Source organism: Hyperoodon ampullatus (assembly GCF_949752795.1).
Source record: "Hyperoodon ampullatus genome assembly, chromosome: 14".
NCBI lineage: Eukaryota > Metazoa > Chordata > Mammalia > Artiodactyla > Ziphiidae > Hyperoodon > Hyperoodon ampullatus.
The window spans coordinates 12,653,048-12,675,387 of NC_136927.1; the positions used below are offsets into that span (position 1 = coordinate 12,653,048).

General features: G+C 37.8%; 1 protein-coding gene across 1 annotated transcript in view; it reads right to left on the reverse strand.

Moving 5' to 3' along the window:
- The window catches only part of PLCB4 (phospholipase C beta 4), a gene marked incomplete at its 3' end in the record, with an annotated part of 168,279 nt that overhangs the window by 490 nt on the left and 145,449 nt on the right, over positions 1 to 22,340 (reverse strand). The window contains exons 31-37 of the mRNA XM_079718827.1: positions 21,150 to 21,265; positions 16,199 to 16,274; positions 14,264 to 14,439; positions 11,023 to 11,124; positions 5,665 to 5,722; positions 5,128 to 5,214; positions 2,010 to 2,046 (exon numbers count right to left, since the gene is read on the reverse strand). Of these exons, the coding sequence (XP_079574953.1) occupies positions 2,010 to 2,046; positions 5,128 to 5,214; positions 5,665 to 5,722; positions 11,023 to 11,124; positions 14,264 to 14,439; positions 16,199 to 16,274; positions 21,150 to 21,265 (652 nt within the window). The remainder of the gene's footprint in view (positions 1 to 2,009; positions 2,047 to 5,127; positions 5,215 to 5,664; positions 5,723 to 11,022; positions 11,125 to 14,263; positions 14,440 to 16,198; positions 16,275 to 21,149; positions 21,266 to 22,340) is intronic.

A 22,340-nucleotide genomic window follows, 5' to 3' on the forward strand; every position in this document is an offset into this window, starting at 1 on the left:
TTTAGAATAAGCATTGCTTATGCAAGACTTATTCCCCAAATAGCCTGAAATTTAATTGAAAGTAGTTGCCTAAGCATTTCACTGATGGAGAAGTTCAGGTGGGAGCATATCACATTGATTTGGTTGGAGTATGCTGCATACAGAACGTTACAGGAATATGTAGGGTTCCTGGAATGCTATTGTCCAAAAACTATCCTTATAGGCTCTCACTTCTCTGGAGTAATTCATTTTTTTTTTTTTTTTTTTTTTTTTTGCGGTACACGGGCCTCTCACTGTTGTGGCCTCTCCCGTTGTGGAGCACAGGCTCCGGACGCGCAGGCTCATTGGCCATGGCTCACAGGCCCAGCCGCTCCACAGCATGTGGGATCTTCCCGGACCGGGGCACGAACCTGTGTCCCCTGCATCAACAGGCGGACTCTCAACCACTGCGCCACCAGGGAAGCCCTGGAGTAATTCATTTTTTATGGTCCACCCCAGGAAGTAAGCCACAGTGAACTCAATCTCGTGAATTAAGGCTGTCAAGAAGATAACCAGCTGATTTGGGGTGGTGAAAAGGCATCATATGGGGACAGGTTCTGATGACAAATCATTGCCTGGCAAAATAGGGAAAATCAGTTGGTTCATTTTATCTTTTACTTTCCAGCCGTATGCTTTTTTCCAACCCAATACATGGATCTTTTGGAGGAACAATAAAGCACCCTGTCCTTTTTTAGTGACACATCATTTTGAAATAAAGGGCATTTAAAAATGGAAACATGGATATAGAAAGATATAACTCAAGAGGAGGACTCTCATGAGCTCTGATAGTACTATTCATGTCTACTTAGGTATTCCAACCAAATGGAAGGTCAGTGGGAGGATTTCGTCAACTCTGCAGATGATACTATGAGCATCTAAATGTCCTAAATGAAGTCCTGCTACAAAATTAGTTTAACCCACAGACCATAGAGTGATTTCCTTCTTATCGTTATTTTTATACTGTGGCTTTAAATTTCATTTTGATGAGGATGGATATAATAACATCAAAGGTGATAACTTTCTGCTTACATTTGGGATGGATGGTTCCCCTTCCCAGATTTTTTTTATGCCTGGGATATAATAATGCTCTAATAGAGAAATGGAGAAATGGAGAAAAATATACAAACATGAAACTATGACACAAGCAGTATTCATAAGAGATGACAGTGAAACATTATCAGCACTGGAAATTAAATATTTTTATGTTCACTAAGTAGTAATAAAGGATTCCCTATGCTTCTCCCCCTATAGCATTTAAAGACAATATTGAACACTGTTTAAAAAGAAGGATCATATTAACACTAAAAAAGGATTCCAAGAACCAGCTTCTCGTATGAGCAGGGTAACCATTCATGCCCACTTGTCAAGGACGGTTTCAATTTATGCCCATGGTCTTGGCTACTATGAACAGCTTCCCCTTTCACTTTCAAAACTATCTTGTTCAAACAATAAATTATATGGTCACTTATAAGGGGTGATTAAGGTCCCTGGCAGATTGGATCTAACACAAAGCATGCCAAGAGTCATTGTATAATGACATTGTATAATGTTTCTGCACGCAGACCATAACTCTTTGTCATTAAAAACCACCAATGAATTTTTACCGGGGTGCTTTAAAAATTAATGGCAGTCATATTAATGTTTGTGAAAGATCTGACTCTGTGACCCAGTCTTAGCTGTGGTCTGTCCAAACAACAACCATACACCACTGTTTTTGATGCCTGGGTACATCTTCATTAGCATGACTTGAGTTTCCCAGGTCTGAAACTGGAAAGGCTACTAAAACTCCATCAGAAATAATTTTCTCAAGATGTTGGCCAGTTTGGTTTGAATATTACATTAGAAATCCAAGCATTAAATAGTCACACTTTTAACTCAAACCCTTGCGATCTTAACTAGTCATGAGCAGATGTGAATCATCAAAGCACCAAGAATACGGATGTAGTTAAGCAGGAAGGCAATGTCTTGCTTATCAGAGTTTTCAGTCCTACCTTGCGTTTGGGACACTGCATGACAGGATTTCAAAAGCTGTTTGTACAAAAATAATAATGTCAAAATTGAGTCATACATACAAAACAAAGAAAATAAATGAATACTGAAGTGAATTTGAAAAATGAATGCAAAACCATATACAGAAAAGCAAAAAGCTAAGACTAAAACATGTATACAACTGTCAGTGACAAACTTCCCCCAAGTTGATCTCAACAGAAAAAAAAAAAAAAAAAAAGAACAAAACAAACGACCGATGCCTATTAGCCCAGACTGCACCTCTCTTGTGGGGCACTGAATGGGGAACCCTCCCTTGAGCGAGACCCCCTCACCTCTCTTTATTAAATGATAGGATTGATGGCAAAAATCAATTTTTAACCTTGGGTGTGACAGTAATGGAGCATTTCAGGTTTGAAATGGTGCATGTCAAGATGGATGAGCTCCTGTGTGTCTGGGAGGTCGATGGGAAACAGCAGCAAAAAACCTTTGGAGTTTTAAACGAATAACTGGCTGACCAAGTAGACAAGGCCATTAGGAGGCTTTAAAAGGCCACATGAAGTTAGGATCCAGAGTCAGGACCCAAATATATTAAAACTTTAGTTGTTTCTACCAATGCCCTCAACACTGTCTAGCTAATGAAGTAGATCGATTCCAGGCTTTTCTTTGAGAGTGACTGGGAGAATTTAGGTAATTAGGGTCACAGGAAAGCAGGTAAGAAACCTCAAAGGGAGGTATTAGGGGAGAATGTTAAAATTCATTTATTTTTGGCTTAGAAACATAAAAAAAGTCTTGGGGTTTAACAGTAGTTTGGGAGATTGTTATATAAGTTTGGGATTGCCTGGAGACAGGAAACTGTTTTCTGCCAATGAAATACTGGTTATAAAGGGAGCTCTCCAAATGGTTCCAGACCTCGCCTATTATGAGGGAAGAAACAGAGTCACTGTGTCTTTTGCCCTGTGTCTATGACAGTGTTGAAACACACCGAGTAAATGAATTGAGAGGTCTCTGCTCTTTAAATTCCAAAAAAAAAAAAAGTATACCAGAAATACCTGGGATTGAATTTGCTATAGAATAGGCCATATTTGTAAAGCAAAGCTTAACAAAGAAATTCAAGTCCTAATTCTACATTTGCTGGAAGTGTCACTATATCTTGAATTTCTTTTCATGGAATCTCATTAAATCTTCATCAAATCTCAAGCATTCTCCTGTTTTTTCCTAAGCTTCTGTGACTCAAAGTATCAGGTGTGGGTGGTAGACATTACCTGTGACCCACTAAAAGGCATTATATGAATTTTTGGAACAAAAAGTCACTGTTCTCCCAATATGATCCAATCAATACAGTTATCACTAATCCAGTATTTCAGTGAAAGAACTCTGGAGTGATTTGAGTTACACATGTATTAGGATAAAAGCCCAAAGTGATTTTTAAATTATGCACTTTAGTGCTCAAACTAAAAACACTAGGTAACCATATTCTCTATCTCTGATATATACCACTATTGTAGTGATGAGTAATTTTTAGCACATTTATATTCTTTAGTCAAACTTGTTGCCAAGCAACACAATGATTTCTAAGTAGTTTCTTAATTTAGCTAACTGAAACATAACTGCATCTTACCTCCACTGTGCCTTCTTCTAAGGCATCCTTACCCCAACCCAGTCCTGATTCACTAAAGTGGATCCTACTTTTTTGGAGATGGTGGCTCTACCCTTACTCATTCTCCCATTCCCCCCCACCCGCCCCCTCTGGGAGCACTTTCTGAGAAATGCTTTAGGAGCAAAATCATTAGTAACTTGTACCAGAAGGTGATGTATCTATGAGTTGGTCAAATGAGTTGGACCCGTGGGACAATAAACACTTATTGCCCCCCTTAGGGATCTGTGGACTGTTCATGAATAGAAGCATTTAGCTGGAAAAGAAATGGGAAACATAACTCAGAAGTATGCCCATGAGTAAAACTTCTATCAACCAAAAAGTAAAGAATCTGAAACCAGAAGTTGGATTTATTTGTTACCCAATTGCAATACAAAAAAAAAAAAAAAAAAAAAAAAAAAAGAAAAGAAAAGATTTTATGGTTTTGTTTTACTTTCTCAAAGGTAGTTTTTAGTGTAATTTCCAGTTAGTTGTTCTCCAATGGAAGCCATTTACTCTTAAACAATATACCTTAAATAGTATTACTTTATATATGAAAGGAAATAGGAAAGAATAATGTAGTACAAATACGTATTTCAGCAAAACCTCTTTAAAGCTTCTACACTGAAGTAAATTATCTAGAAACTTCCAAACCAGCTACACCTAAAGAGATGTATTTGGACTGAGACAGACTGAAAGTTTAACTGCTGCTGAGGGTCATTTTGCCACATAAGCTAGAGGTATTTCCATCAAGTTGAAATGAGAGTGCGGATGGCCGATGGGCTATAGCCCATCTATCTGTACTGCTTGAGGTAAACACACATTTATTCTGGTGTTGGTATATGCCTGATAGCTAAATAGTTGGATTTTGGATAACTGTTTTTATTTGTGTACATTTTTTGTGTTTATTTTTATTTGTGTATATTTAGCGTTTAGCATCAAGAGTATGGTATCCACTCACTTCCAGTGGTTTGTAGAGTTATGGTGGCTCATGCCTCTAGGTTTCACTTGTAAGGCCTAAGAAGGTTCTATAACTTCATTTTTAGATTGAGGTTGAAAGTAGGTGGTCTCTCTCATTTGTTTTTAAATATAACCTCACTTGTCTCTGGGGTACAAGTGATAAAACTCTACATGAAAATGAAGAAACAATTTGTAATCTGTTTTCTCCTCCTCTCTAAGAGGAGTAGAAGTACTCCTCCTCCTCTAAGAAGTAATGTCCTTCTTAGAATCCCCATAATCTAATCAAAACATGACTTTTGATTCTTTTCTCCCCACAGCCACATTCCTCTCCCAATTCAAAAAAGAATACTTTCTGTTCTTGGTGGATGAAATGGGGTAAGTACAGTAGGCACCAAATTTTTCTAGCCATCTTTCCGTGCCACTACTCAGGCCACGGGTTTTAGCGGAAGGGTGACTCTGACCCAAGGCATTTGCCTCCCGAAGCTGGTTGGCTGCCTACAACATTTTATGTTTTTTAGATGAAATACCTGCTCATTCTGCTTCTCTAGGAATTCGAGGTGCTCAAGCTGGACTTTTTTCAACTGGTCCATTTCTTTGGACTGCTTCATTGCGAGCTGCAAAAACAAACAAACAAACAAAAACATCTGATCAACTTTGGATTGTAATCTTAAAACTTATGGATGAAGGTTGGTAGTTTGCAATTTAAGTGATGGATATAAAAATATATTAAAAAGAAGGAAGAAAAATAGCCTGAAAATTGGGAGAGTTTAAACCCATAATTTTTACTGGCAAGATAGTTCCTGCCAAAATCTTAGAAAACAAAAGAGTACTTGTGCACGATTAAAATCTGGCTTTATTTTCTGTATAAAATGGAGCAAATAATTATCTTAAAGATTTTAGTGAGAGATTAATTTAGCTTTCAGGGAGTGGAGAAGAGAAGCGAGAATGTTTAACGTACAGAAAAAGCAAATTAAGCAAATTAGCTAGTAGTCTGATTTCTAAGCATGAGCTACTGTTTATAGCTTTTTAAAGGAAAAGTGTCAAGAAAATTATAAAATACTTACTCGCTTTCTTTCTTCCAGAAACTTTTTAGTGTTGCTGCTGTTTAACTCCCTGACCCGCCTAAAAGCAACAGGTACAAACAACAGTTGGTATGACGTCGGTTGGGATTACATGATATTAAATAAGAAAGAGTCATATTCCATTTAATTATTTGGATGGGATTATCACTTCCTTTTCCTAATTTTTATTGAGGAATTTTGAAATGTACAATGTACAGAGAAAAAGACAAAAAACATGTGTACCCATCACTCAGATTAGTCAACATTAATTATGTTTTACCATGCTTCTTTCATATTTTTAAAGGAAATAAAGCATTGCAGATATAAATAAACCCCCCTTTGTATTCTTCCTCACTCCACTTCCCTCCTTTTTCTCTCTCCAGAGGTAACCACTATTCTGAATTTGGTGTGGACCTTCCTATCTGTGTTTTAATATTTTTTATTATATATGGATATATCCATATGTAATATACACAAATGTTTCTCAAACTTTCACATGCACACAAATCACATGGAGATACTATCAAAAACACAGATTTCTGAACCCACCCTCAGAGGGTCTGATTCAGTGGGTCTGGGGTGGACCTGAGATTCTGCATTTCTAATAAGCTCCCAGGTGATGCTGATGCTTCTGGACTATACATATACTGTTTTGTATGGTTTCCAAATTAACCTAAACGCTAACAAATTCTGGGTTTCTTTCTCTAACTTAAAATTTAGCCTTATGATTAAGAGATATAGCTATGTTTCAAACAATTCCATTATTTTCATCTGCTGCATGGGTTTTTCCGTTTATGAGTAGATTACAGTATTTTCATTTTGCCATTGATAGAAAGTAGGTTATCTCCCATAAATGCACAATGGTTTGGGGCATAGGGTCCGGAAATGCTTGGCACACTATCTATTGGCTAAATAAATTAAGTGTAGGACATATCTTCTTGTGCGTATGAGCAAAGGTTTCTCCAGGGTGTAAACCTAGACTTGCAGGTTGGTAGGGAGTGAACAACTTCTTCATCTTTACTCCAAAGTACCTGTCTCAGTTTGCACTCCCACCCATGGTGTCTGGGTGTTACCCTTTCTCCATATCTTTGCCTACTCTTGTTACTATCAGACATTTCCTTTTCTGTCAATTGCTGGTTTTTTGAAATGGCATCATGCTGTCGTTTTAACTCACATTTCCCCTGATTATTGGTGAGGTGGAGCGTTTTTCATGACTAAATAGATGTATAATTGATTGAATTTCTATAATAGTTATAGGTCTATTCAGGTCTTCTCTTTCTTTTACAGTCAGCTTTGGATATTTTAGTTTTTCTAAGCAATTGTCCATTCCATCTAGGTTTTCAAATTCATTAGTAGTATTGTTTATAGTAGTCTTGGTTTTCAAAAATATTTACTGTATTTGTAGATATTTCCCTTTTCATCTCCAATATTACTAATTTGTGGTATCTCTTTCTTTTTTATCAGTCTTGCTGGAGGTTCACTGATTTTTTTTTTTTTTCAAATAACAAGCTTTCGCTTTTGCTTTTTCACTTTTTTACTTCCATTGCTTTTTGTTCCATTGCTTCTTAAGTTTTTATTTCTTCCCATCTGACATCTTTGGGTTCAGTTTATTTTTCTAATTTTATGTCCTCTTTGAGCATTTACTTATTAATTTTCATTTCTTTAAAAAATATGCATCTAGGCTATAATTTTCACTGTAAATATCACTTTAAGATCTAGGGGCAGGAAAGGAATAAAGATGCAGACATAGAGAATGGACTTGAGGACACGGGGAGGGGGAAGGGTAAGCTGGGATGAAGTGAGAGAGTAGCACTGACATGTATACACTATCAACTGTAAAACAGATAGCTAGGGGGAAGCAGCTGCAGAGCACAGGGAGATCAGCTTGGTGCTTTGTGACCACCTAGAGGGGTGGGATAGGGAGGGTGGGAGGGAGACGCAAGAGGGAGGGGATATACGTGCAAGAGGGAGGGGATATAGGTATATACGTGTAGCTAATTCACTTTGTTATACAGCAGCAACTAACACAACAATGTAAAGCAATTATACTCCAATAAAGATTTTAAAAAAAAGATCTACTCTCTTAGCAACTTTCAAGTAATATACAGTGTGAGCTACAGTCACCATGCTGAAATTAGATGCCTAAAACTTATTAATCTTATAATTGCAAGTTTGTATCTTTTAATCAACGGCTCCCCATTGACTCCCCTACCATCACCCCTGGTAATCACCATTCCACCCTGTTTCTATGAATTTGGCTTTTTTTATAGACTCCCCAAATATATAGTATTTTTCTCTGTATGATTTTGTTCACTTAGGATAATGTTTTCAAAGTTCATCCATGTTGTCCCAAATGGCAGGATTTCCTTCTTTTTATGGCTAAATAATATTTCATTGAATAGACATCTCAAATTTTCTTTAACCATTCATCTGTTCATAGACACTTAGGTTGTTTCCATGTCTTGGCTATTACAAATAATACTGTGATGAACATGGGGATGTAGGCATCTCTTCTAGATAGTGTTTTCATTTCCTTCAGATATATATCCAAAAATGGAATTGCTGGATCATATGGTAGTTCTATTTCTAATTTTTTGAGGAACCTCCTCCATACTGTTCTCCATAGTGGCTGCACCACCAATTTACAATCCCACCAAGAGTACACAAGGGTTCCCTTTTCTCCACATCCTTGCCAACACTTATTATCTATTGTCTTTTTGATAACTGTCATTCTAACGGATGTGAGGTGATATCTTATTGTGGTTTTGATTTGCATTCCCTGACGATTCGTAGTGTTGAGCATCTTTTCATATACTGTTGGTCATTTGCATGTCTTCTTTAGAAAAATGTCTATTCAGGTCCTCTGCCCACTTTTAAAATCAGATTATATGATTTTTAATTAATTTAATTAATTTAATTTAATTATTTTAATCAATTATTTTTTGCTATTGATTTGTTGATTTACTTATATATTTTGGATATTAATCCCTTACCTGATATATGTTTGCAAATATTTTCACGCATTTGGTAGGTTGCCTCTTTATTTTGTTGATTATTTCTCTTCCTGTGTACTTCAGCTAACTCTGACAAATTGATCAACAGTGTTTATGTTGTCATTCAGTTATAAATATCATGTCATTTATGTTGAATTGTCTTCTTTGACCCAAGAATAGAAGTATTTTTCAGCTTCTGTATGTCTTTCTTAGCTCTCTAATTATAAATTTTTAATTTTATTTCTCAGTAGTTTGATAAGGTGGATACACACAGCATGTGTTTAAAAAGGTGACCATTTGGCATAGAGAAATTATTTTTTAAGAGACCAGCCATTTGTAGATGTTTGAGAGTCACCTAACCACTGGATACTGAGTTATAATAAATAAGTATAATAAGTCAAAATAAGGAAATTAAATAAAAAAACTTTCCTGGTTAAGTTATCAGTAACTCATAATTTAAGATAACTTGATCTCAACTGGGTTAAAGTCCATTTTGCAACATAATTGAAAAAGTATGATAAAGAGCTATTTAATAATTAGAACATTTATCATGTTGAATTTTATAGTTCAGTTTGGACAGTCTAAAACAGTTTAACGAGGTTTTATCATGGCATGAATATTTTGTGTTTTTCAGCTAAAGTGGACAATGTCATTTCCATGTACACAAGGCCATTAAGCAAAGATCTTTGTCTGAGAATAACGTCCAGAGGGTGGCACTCTGTTCAAATAAACAAGAACCAGATAACTACCACAAAATGATGGTGTAAATGAGCATTGATTAAATTGAGTAATAATCTCCCTAGAGAGACACAAATGACACTCCATGTTTACTGGGAAATTTCTTGGCCAAAGTGTTGAAAAGGCAATTCATTTCCAGGTCAAATTACTGTGGAATTCCAAATCCTATTGCTGGCCAGTTAATTCCAAACCATATTTAATCCAACAAAGCTTCAGCATAAAAATGCACTGGATGGTATTATGCTTTATATTTTGTCCTATTTCAAGTTTAACTTTAATTATGATTAATAAATGAGATGCGTTTTAAAAATCAACAATATTGAGGTAGTTGGACAGCAGTTACTGCTGTGTTCAAGACAAGGAGGAAACATCAGGTATCAACTAAGCATCCACAAAAGACTGTGTAGACAGTGGAATTGAAACAGGGGTACTTTGCTTGTAGTTGCAAAGTTTCCTAACAGCTCAGCCTATGGTCAACAGCTGAATGACGTAAAGCCCTAAACTTCATGCTCATGTTTTAACTCCCAAAACTAATCTTCACTTTGCTCTGAATTTTGTTGAGCATAAAACACAGCCTTTGTGTGGGTGGTGAACTCAGCCGGCAGCCACATTCTATCCAAGTCTATTTCTCCAAGAGATGCAATCCTGCTGTGCTTGACCACTGCTGTGTGAACCTAGCTCTCAGTTCTGGAGCAGCCAGCATCTGTGTTCTTAGAGACTTTCGGGGCAGCCATGAGCATCACAGGTGAAGATGCTTTTGGGGATTACTGGGAATCAAGTGCTGTTAACTCCCTCTCTTGGGTACTATGACTACTGATGTCCTCCCAGATCCCCTTTACCAGCTTTGGCTAAAAGGCTTGCACCTGGGATCTTCTCTGAAGGTCACACAGACCTTCTCCCAACTCTATGTGGCCAATGACTGATTAACATAGAAGTACAAAAGCCAGACACCTGTGGTTCAAAGGGACAGATCATGGTAGAGTTTACAATCCAGAGGTTGGGATCAGGCTGAAGAGGAACTCTAGCCGAGACCATATCCTTACTTAGCGCCTGCCCTGGCCCCCTTCTGCTCCTCCTCTCCTCTTAGCTGAAGATCCTTTCCTCAGTAAATCATATGCACACAAATTCCTGTCTTTGTTTCTAGAAACCCATTCTAAGACAAGGATGAACCAGAAAACCTGTGTGTGTGTGTGGGGGTGGTGGTGGTTTGAGATGTCACCTGGTGTCAAGGACAGCACAAGGCCAGTCAAGGGAAGAAGACTATCCTACATGCTGTTATAAAGACTGTAAGTCCATTCAGAATGGGCTTAACACCTGAGCAGATGAGATGCTTACAGGATGACCCAATGGGATGTGGGAAGGATATCTTGCCATATTTTATATAATTTTGTTTGTAAATTAGCACACATATATTGAATGTAAATCTGTTTTACTAGTGGTAGTAAACAATCAGAAGATGTTTTACAGCAATAATAATACATCTTCTAGCAGTTATAATAGCAGGATTCTAAACCAGAACTCACAGGTTTTTTTATATCGCAAATGTGAATGTGTGTATACACAAAGAAATATTGTCGAGCCTGTGTATTCAAGTCAATGTTATATTCCGGCAGTGAGCGTTCTGACTCACCTTTCCCGTTCTGCTTTATTCTTGATAGATTTATCTTGGCTGATGGCTTTGCTATTTTCCATAGAAATCTTAGCCTGGTGTGCTCGCATTTCCTTGCTTTCCCTATGTATTAAAAATAAACAAACAGGTGGTGATCATTTTGTAATGTATAGAAATATTGAATCACTATGTTGTGTACTAACATAGAAGCTAACATAGTGTTGTAGATCAATTATACTTCAAAAAACGAAAAACAAACCTAACCAAACTCCTAGAAAAAGAGATCAGATTTCTGGTTACCAGAGGCAGGGGTGGGAGGAGGGGGAATTGGAGGAAGGTGGTTAAAAGGTACCAACTTCCAGTTATAAGATTAATAAGCCCTAGGGATGTAAGGTACAACATGATAAATATAATGAACACTGCTGTACTTTATATATGAAAGTTGTTAAGAGAGTAAACCCTAAGAGTTCTCATCACAAGGAAAACATATTTTTTTCTTTTTCTTTTCTTTTATATCTATATGAGATGATGAATGTTCACTAAACTTTCTGTGGTAATCATTTCATGACGTATGTAAAACAAAAACACTATGCTGTACACCTGAAACCATACAGTGCTGTATGTCAATTACATCTCAGTAAAACTGGAAAGAAGAAAACTAAATTAGGGGAGTGGAGAGCTAGTGTTTAGTGGGTATAGAGCTTCAGCTGGGGAAGATGAAAAAGTTCTGGAGATGGATGGTGGTGATGGTTGCACAACAGTGTGAATATACTTCATGCCACACATTTTAAAAATGGTTAAATGGTAAATTTCATGTTATGGATATTTAACTCTAGTAAAAAAAAATGAAAACGTAAACAGAAAACACATTCCACATGTAACAACGGAACTAGGTTCACTGTTTATTTCACTATTGTGCTCATCAAGTTGTTTTGTACTCTGTGTCAAGGAGGGCAGGAGCCCCCGTCCACGAGGATGCTTCCCCTGGGGGCAGTGGGTCACTGTGAAGTAACAGTGGTGGGCTGGGAAGAAGTGACATTATGTGTGTCTAAGCTAACCCTAACCACACAATGATCATATTCAGCTGCCCAGAGTAGGACACTGTCATTAACATGCCATAAGAATTCTGAATAATAAAAGCTACAAATCCTAAGTTATATACAAATATCTCAGGCAATCATGTTTACCAACCTATATACAATTTTAAAAAAGTAAATAGTGAATACAGCATGAGAGTAATCAAAGAATGCACAGGGACAACCACTTATGGTCAGTAAAATACAAGGATATTCCAGCTTTGCCCCATGTTTTTTGGGATCAGATGGCTTGGAAGAGAAAGGATATTCTAACACTCACAAGTGACCATCCTGTTTTCTGAAAGCCCAGGGGAAGGAAGGGGATGAAATGGTTTCAAATAAGCATAGGAAATAGGGGGGAAAAGGATGTTTACAGGTGACTGATCACTGTGTGTGTGAATACGTGTGTGTACCACAAAAACTCATATCTTTAGATTGATGAGTACATGAAAAGCACACAATTTAGAACACTAAAATGAATATTATTAACAAAGACTCTTCCCAGGAACCTGTGGTGATCTCCTTGAAGCACTGCCTGGAAATGAGGGACCAAGGAGTGAGGTTGTTTAAGTAGTGTTTGTACTTCAGGGAAAGGGATGGACAAAGCTGAAACAGAGAGTTCTTCAGTCAGAGACCTTAGGACCACAGAGGCTGGAATATGTATAGAAACTCCTGGGCCCAAGAAAATGGCTCTCAAAATTTTTCATAACTTGTTATTAAATTGGCCATCTCTTCTTTCATTCAACAAGCACGTATCTATAACCAAATAATGCTGCTGAATATTAAGAAGGCAAGATTTTTTAACCGAGAGCGACAGCTGTGATGGTGACAAAGAAACACAACTATAGAATGCTTGAGAAAAAGCTTCGATGCTGTTGTTTTTTTGAAAAATACCCCTGCCATCGATCTATTTTTTAAGGTAAGTTAGTAATAAGGTTATGGTTCCTTCAAATGACTTCCTGTGTCATGCAAGAATTCATTTACTTTTTTTTAAGACAATGTCTGCTGTTGTGGGCTAATTTTTTCCCTTTATTCAACTTCAAAAAAAAAATTAGAATAGAGTACCTTATTCTTTGAAGTATCTTTGAATAAGGGTGGACACCTAAAATCTGGTATTGTAGCAATGGTCAAAGGGAGGATGATGAACAGACCATTCTGTGTACTAAATCAAGAACATTTCTAAGGGAAAAAAAAGACAACTTTTAATCCTATACAAATAAATAGAATACTTGAAAATGGATAGGGTCTGGAAACTTAGCCCACAGTAAACTCAGGATAGTATACCTCATTTAGTTGATTCATGTGAGAATCAGAAACTATGACAAAAATACTTCATGTTCTTATGGCTGTATATCACTCCAAAATAAAGTTGGAAATCTGAGAATGTGCCTAGATAATTCATGCAGTTAGATTTTAAAAGATTTTTTTGATTTGTTTGTAAAATCCTTCTGTTTTCTACTTTTTTGTGTGTTTCAACAGACCATAACTGTGGCATACAGTTGGCACTAGGGAAGGTGCAGGCGAGCTGCAACAAAGCTGTGATAAAAAGACATAACTGACCTAAACACTCTTCTGCCCTAGGAAAAAGTCCAGCTCATCATCTGCAGTATGCAATTGGCTGAAATGGGGTGAGACCAAAATAAACAGATACTTTTTGCTGTTTCTTAATCAGGCCTGCTTTTCTAGAATTCACAGAAGTCCAGACAATGGAAACAAGGGTCTTTCCTTAGGTACCTCTGAGTGATCAGAACCAATCCCTCTAGGAGCTCAACTGCTTGGTCTTTATCTCCTTCTATGTCTTCTCTTCTAAGAGGCTCCAGATCATTTTTCAAAGGCCACCTGCAGTCCTATCATTCTGTGAAGCATCTGGGACCACTTGGAGGCGGTAGAGCCTTTGACACTTTTTAGTATGTATCATACGCTACTTGTAACGTGACTTAATTTGTCATGGGAGTGTGAGATCTTGCCAACGCTTGGAAGCCCTTTGATGGCAGAGGCCATTTCTTATAGTTCCTCTTGCTCACGTCAACTGTACAATAGGATATATGTAAAAGCTCAATGTTGTATGTCAAGTTGATTTTCCTTACTACCTTGACAGGTGCATACACACACACACACACACACACACCACACAAAACTAGTCTTTTGTAAAAATTGGGAGTTTCTTCTGGAGCTAACTCTCCCACCTGTCATGGGACAGTTTCAACTGCTGGGTCTGCTGCTCGTGGGCGTTGATCAGGAGCTTTTTGAGCAGCTCACACTGCTGGCTGAGGTGCAGATCCCGGATCTCCTGCTCCTCTGCACTGTGGGTGTTGATCATGTCTGACCACTCTTTTGTGTGCTGTGCCACGATATCCTTGACCTGCGTGGGGAAAAGGGGGTGGTGCCACCTGGAATTCTCACAGGTCAGGTAGGAACTGAAAGCACAATATTAGCCATGCATTTCAGATCCCTCCCACCAGTTTTCTTGGTCAATCAGTAGATACCCACATAACCTGCAAAAATATGTACTAATCAGTGGGAATCAGGAAGTCATTGCTTATTAAAATAGAGCAATCACTTTGGCTCTAAATACTTAATCATGACCCGTTATTTCAACTGCCTAACTCGCCCACACTCTGGTTTGTCTGGGCTTTGGGCTCTTTTACCAATTCTATCAGAATTCTCTTCATCATATCATATTTTTCTAGCTTCACTTCCACAAGGCCACAGATCTGAATAGAGAGATGTGTGTTCTCTTATTCCTGGATCATGACTTATTGTGTCATTTTAACAGACACTGGGGTAGAAAGTCTTCCCCTGCAAAGAGTATCTACATTCTTCACACTGTGGTTTTATAGCTCATCAATAGCTAGAGTCTCTTTCTCCACCTCCTTGAATCTGGTTGACCTGTGACTTGCTTTAGCCACAAGACAGTAGCAAATGTGATGCAAGCAGAAGCTTGGAAAGTACTTATCCTTTTTCTATGCCTGGAACCCTGAGGCTAACCTGTGGTAAAGCCTGTGCTAGCCTGCTGGAGGATGAGAGGTCATGTAGGAAAAAACAACCAGCAGTCAGCTACCCATCAGAGAGCTGAGTGAGGCCATCAATCTCAGGTGACTGTTGACACACACGAGCCCAGCCAAAATCAGTAGAACTGTCCAGTGGAGTATAGCCCAAATTCTAACCCACTGAATTGTGAGCTAATACATGGTAATTGTCTTACGTCACTAAATTTTGGCATGTTGTTTCATGCAGCAAAAGCAAATTGATACGGTGGCCAATGTTTCTGCTTTCCTATTTATGCAAAGCATTTAAAAATCATGGCATGTTGCATAGTTGTTAATTCTCAAATATTCCAGTTAAGAAGAGAGAAAGAGAGAGTGGGGAACAACTCTCAAAGATACACAGCTTACTGCCTCTACAGACTGCATGGCAGAGTGGACACAAAATACACAGCACCAAAGAGAACTTCGGCTTGGATGCCTGGCTGGCCCAGGTGTGTGGCAGGGTCGCTGGCTGGATGACAGTGCTGCATGTAGACATATGGAGGCTGGCTGGTTTGACCAAAATCTATAGTTGGAAACTTTCTTTCACAGTTTCTTTTCTTTTATAATTATTATAATTATTTATGTTCTTGACGGCACCTTGGTGCTCAGCTCTTCAAAATGTCCATAATCTTAATTAATGTCCCCTAAACTATTTTCTTTTGTCTTTGGGGGAATCCAAGTAATTAGGCTCATCTCCTAGAATCTCAGCTCTGGATTTTTTCCCATCCCAAACTTCCATAGCAAAGTTAGGACGGAATAAGTATCAAAGAGCTACTGAACCCTCAAGGTGGGTGGTTTTCTGTTCTATGATCAATGTTACTTCTATAGGGAATCATATTCTGTATTTTATACACTATTTCCTTTTAGTCCATTTATTATTTCCCTTGATGCCTCTGAAGCAGACAACATAGATATTGTGAGCATATGTTTACAAATTAAGGAAAAGGTGTTCCATGAAATGGCTCTTCTCCAAGCCAGTGAGCCCAGACCAGCCCCAGGCTACTGTTATTTCTGATTTAAACTGGGTGCAGCTTCTAAAAACTTACACAGTATCTTCCGTAGTTGCTTCTGTAAAAACAGGCATTTTCTTACCTTAGATTTGTGATCTGATGTCAGCGTCTGAATTTTAATTTCTGTTTCTTTCTTCATTTCGAGACAATTACTTCCCCTGAAAATGGAAAACCACAAATGCATGCCAGGCATTAGATATCTTTCCTCTCCCAGGAACCTTTGCTCCAAAGCCTTCCAATGAAGACAATTTGTTCATCAAACATGGACGCCATGGCTCACTGGGCAACCTCGGTTCTTCCAGTAATAGATGCACACCTTACAAAATATCTGTATCGTGATTACTCAATTCAACCACTACACAAAGAGACATTTCAGACCTAACAATTATTTCATTGTTAAAGGTTTGTTTTCAGAGTTTCCATTTTGGTTCCTGCTTTTCTTCAAGCTATTCTTTATTTATTCAATAATACACTATTTAGGATGAGAACTGAAAAATAGGACCTCAGCCTTGAAGCGAGTTTTCAATTCTTCCACTTTGGTTGTAAAGCCAGATTTTTGTTTTTGACACATGCCAGCAAGGGAGAAAAATAGCATTTCTTGGCAGTGTAGGGTAATTTTTTGCTTCTTACTCTATTGTGAGTAGGAAATATATACTAGGCAATTGCCCAGAAAATATTACTGCTTATTTCAGTGATTACTTTTTCCTTTTGGAATATCCATATCATTGCTGAAACCAGAATAGGCCCTGAGCTTCTGCTTTCAGCATATATGCTCTGATTTATTATGGCCTAAGTAAGAGTGCTTCATCATATTATTAATAGAGAGTGTCTCTGAGAGGCACATTTTAAACATCCAACTTATCACTTCTCCATGGCTGGCACTGAGTATGTTTCCCTCCTACACTGTTATTCAGTGAGCTTGCGGCATCACAGAAACATTCCCCCAGCTTAATTCTATCAATAGATAAAATCATTTTTTCTCAAGTGCGAATGGAACATTCTCCAGGATAGATCATATCTTGGGTCACAAATCAAGCCTTGGTAAATTTAAGAAAATTGAAATTGTACCAACTATCATTTCAGACCACAATGCTATGAGACTAGATATCAATTACAGGAAAAGAGCTGTAAAAAATACAAACACATGGATTCTAAACAATAAATTACTTAATAACGAAGTGATCACTGAAGAAATCAAAGGAGAAATAAAAAAAATACCTAGAAACAAATGACAATGGAGACATGACGACCCAAAACCTATGGGATGCAGCAAAAGCAGTTCTAAGGGGGAAGTTTATAGCAATACAATCCCACCTTAAGAAACAGGAAACACCTCAAGTAAACAACCTGACCCTGCACCTAAAGTAATTAGAGAAAGAAGAACAAAAAACCCCCAAAGTTAGCAGAAGGAAAGAAATCATAAAGACCTGATCAGAAATAAATGAAAAAGAAATGAAGAAAACAATAGCAAAGATCAATAAAACTAAAAGCTGGTTCTTTGAGAAGATAAACAAAATTGATAAACCATTAGACAGACTCATCAAGGAAAAAAGGGAGAAGACTCAAATCAATAGAATTAGAAATGAAAAAGGAGAAGTAACAACTGACACTGCAGAAATACAAAAGATCATGAGAGATTACTACAAGCAACTCTATGCTAATAAAATGGACAACCTGGAAGAAATGGACAAATTCATAGAAATGCACAAGCTGCCAAGACTGAATCAGGAAGAAATAGAAAATATGAATAGACCAATCACAAGCAATGAAATTGAAACTGTGATTAAAAATCTTCCAACAAACAAAAGCCCAGGACCAGATGGCTTCACAGGCGAATTCTATCAAACATTTAGAGAAGAGCTAACACCTATCCTTCTCAAGCTCTTTCAAAATATAGCAGAGGGAGGAACACTCCCAAACTCATTCTACGAGGCCACCATCACCTTGATACCAAAACCAGGCAAGGATGTCACAAAGAAAGAAAACTACAGGCCAATATCACTGATGAACATAGATGCAAAAATGCTCAACAAAATACTAGCAAACAGAATCCAACAGCACATTAAAAGGATCATACACCATGATCAAGTGGGGTTTATTCCAGGAATGCAAGGATTCTTCAATATATGCAAATCAATGAACGTGATACACCATATTAACCAACTGAAGGAAAACAACCATGTGATCATCTCAATAGATGCAGAGAAAGCTTTCGACAAAATTCAACACCCATTTACAATAAAATGCCTGCAGAAAGTAGGCATAGAGGGAACTTTCCTCAACATAATAAAGGCCATATATGACACACCCACAGCCAACATCGTCCTCAATGGTGAAAAACTAAAAGCATTTCCACTAAGATCAGGAACAAGACAAGGCTGCCCACTCTCACCACTCTTATTCAACCTAGTTTTGGAAGTTTTAGCCACAGCAATCAGAGAAGAAAAGGAAATAAAAGGAATCCAAATCGGAAAAGAAGAAGTAAAGCTGTCACTGTTTGCAGATGACATGATACTCTACATAGAGAATCCTAAAGATGCTATCAGAAAACTACTAGAGCTAATCAATGAATTTGGTAAAGTAGCAGGATACAAAATTAATGCACAGAAATCTCTGGCATTCCTGTACTCTAATGATGAAAAATCTGAAAGTGAAATCAAGAAAACACTCCCATTTACCATTGCAACAAAAAGAATAAAATATCTAGGAATAAACCTACCTAAGGAGACAAAAGACCTGTATGCAGAAAATTATAAGACACTGATGAAAGAAATTAAAGATGATACAAATAGATGGAGAGATATACCATGCTCCTGGATTGGAAGAATCAATATTGTGAAAATGACTCTACTACCCAAAGCAATCTACAGATTCAGTGCAATCCCTATCAAACTACCACTGGCATTTTTCACAGAACTAGAACAAAAAATTTCAAAATTTGTTTGGAAAAACAAAAGACCCCGAATAGCCAAAGCAATCTTGAGAACGAAAAACAGAGCTGGAGGAATCACGCTCCCTGACTTCAGACTATACTACAAAGCTATAGTAATCAAGACAGTATGGTACTGGCACAAAAACAGAAAGATAGATCAATGGAATAGGATAGAAAGCCCAGAGATAAACCCATGCACATATGGTCACCTTATCTTTGATAAAGGAGGCAGGAATGTACAGTGGAGAAAGGACAGCCTCTTCAATAAGTGGTGCTGGGAAAACTGGACAGGGACATGTAAAAGTATGAGATTAGATCACTCCCTAACACCACACACAAAAATAAGCTCAAAATGGATTAAAGACCTAAATGTAAGGCCAGAAACTATCAAACTCTTAGAGGAAAACATAGGCAGAACACTCTATGACATAAATCACAGCAAGATCCTTTTGGACCCACCTCCTAGAGAAATGGAAATAAAAACAAAAATAAACAAATGGGACCTAATGAAACTTAAAAGCTTTTGCACAGCAAAGGAAACCATAAACAAGACCAAAAGACAACCCTCAGAATGGGAGAAAATATTTGCAAATGAAGCAACTGACAAGGGATTAATATCCAAAATTTATAAGCAGCTCATGCAGCTCAAGAGCCAAAAAAACAAACAACCCAATCCAAAAATGGGCAGAAGACCTAAATAGACATTTCTCCAAAGAAGATATACAGACTGCCAACAAGCACATGAAAGAATGCTCAACATCATTAATCATTAGAGAAATGCAAATCAAAACTACAATGAGATATCATCTCACACCAGTCAGAATGGCCATCATCAAGAAATCTAGAAACAATAAATGCTGGAGAGGGTGTGGAGAAAAGGGAACACTCTTGCACTGCTGGTGGGAATGTGAATTGGTGCAGCCACTATGGAGAACAGTATAGAGGTTCCTTAAAAAACTACAAATAGAACTACCATATGACCCAGCAATCCCACTACTAAGCATATACCCTGAGAAAACCATAATTCAAAAAGAGACATGTACCAAAATTTTCACTGCAGCTCCATTCATCATAGCCCGGAGCTGGAAACAACCTAAGTGTCCATCATTGGATGAATGGATAAAGAAGATGTGGCACATATATACAATGGAATATTACTCAGCCATAAAAAGAAACAAAATTGAGCTATTTGTAATGAGGTGGATAGACCTAGAGTCTGTCATACAGAGTGAAGTAAGTCAGAAAGCGAAAGACAAAAACCGTTTACTAACACATATATATGGAATTTAAGAAAAAAAAATGTCATGAAGAACCTAGGGGTAAAACAGGAATAAAGACACAGATCTACTTGAGAATGGACTTGAGGATATGGAGAGGGGGAAGGGTAAGCTGTGACAAAGTGAGAGAGAGCCATGGACACATATACACTACCAAACTTAAGGTAGATAGCTAGTGGGAAGCAGCCGCATAGCACCGGGAGATCAGCTGGGTGCTTTGTGACTGCCTGCAGGCGTGGGATAGGGAGGGTGGGAGGGAGGGAGACGCAAGAAGGAAGGGATATGGGAACAGATGTATATGTATAACTGATTCACTTTGTTATAAAGCAGAAGCTAATAAAAAAAATTATAAAACTAGATAAAATCTTTCAAGGTAAATGCAGTGATAAGTTTTATTCAACAGTTTCATCTGTTGGCATAAGCTAAGGATTCGTGTAATATAAACATCAAAATTGCATTTTTTTTCCTTGAGTGTATCAACCTTATTATTTATTACCTAGCAATGCAAAATGATTTCTGGAATTTTTCCAACTGTAATTTGTCCTTCCTTCTCCCCCTCGACCCCCATGCACCTTAAAGGTACCATGAAAGACACAGTTATTACTTCATTAACCAACCGCTGCAGAACTTGAATAAAGCTCTTCTTTTCCACTTCAGTCACTCCCTTCAGCTGAGTGACTCACTTATTTTCCAGGAATCACAGTTAATGATGAAAACACAGTTAAGACTAAGTTCTTCCTTGGCCTAAACAGGCAGTTGAACTGTGGGAAAAGACAAAACATAAAAAGGCAAAAAGCCTCCAGAAGGACATATACAGCATTTACCCCTTCTTCTTCATTGCCTTCTCTAGGATTTTCTCATGAGTTGACTTCTCCTTGTCATACTGCGCCACAATTTTGTCAACTTGTGTGCAATGTAGCTTCTGCATGGTACTGTGCTCCTGAACGAGAAGAATTTGTAGTGACGAGTTAGAACTGTAGTGTAGCTGCTCAACTTTATCCCATGTTGGTCTGGCATAATTTTCACCAGCTTTTTCAGAGTCTTGGTTTGAAAATCAAGGAGTAACTGAGTCTGGGAGCTGGAAAGACTTCCAATCTCCCACCCAACCCAACAGTTTCTTGTATTCACATAAGGTCTCTCCAACGAGGGGGTTTCCAGCCTCAGTCCAATGAACATGCCCACCTCAAAAGGCAGCCCTGCCCACTGCTGGGCAACACCAATCATCCCAAAGTTCTTTCTTCTGCACATATATGTCTCCATAGAACTGCCACCCTTCCATCCTTGTTCTGCTGAGTCATCTAATTAGTCCACTGCCCCTTCTACAACCTAGTCCCAAAAACCCAAGTTCAGCTACCATATTTATTCTCTTACACATGCTAAATATAACTATTCATTATGTAGCATGGCTTCTAAACACCGCGCACTTTTTGGAAGGTCTTGAATACCATCATTACACAATGAGAACCTCCATTGTGGTTGTCAATATCAGCTCATTTTGAATCCCCATCAACTGATATTTTTGCCAGCTTCCTAATCTAGATGCACTCACAAGGCTGACAGAATGTTCAGGAACCTTGGCCTTCACTTTTACAGATAGTTAAAATATTTCTCCATCTGCTTCCTTCAATCACTGAAAATGGGGCTGCAATGCTTTGAAAATAAGTATTTCTTTATAAACATTATTTCTTCCTGATAATTTGGCCACAGCCAGGGACTTAACTGAAATCAGATTCCTTTAGCTGCTCAGCCCCTAATCATAGAGGAAAACAGTTCAATCAGTAATATCCACTGTAAGATGGTGCTTGATGTTATATCCTAGTCTTACTCTTGAGAAACTTAGAGAAATGAGATGATACTAAAGTCTGGAATGGATCGACTTTGTTCAGGTTATATAACTACCCTCATGGTCATGTTTCCTTTTGCTTATTTTTTTTAAGTGAGTAACAAAACTGAGTGACTTATTTTTTTAATTAATTTTTTTCCTAAGGTAGGCTCACCTTTAACCTAATTCATGA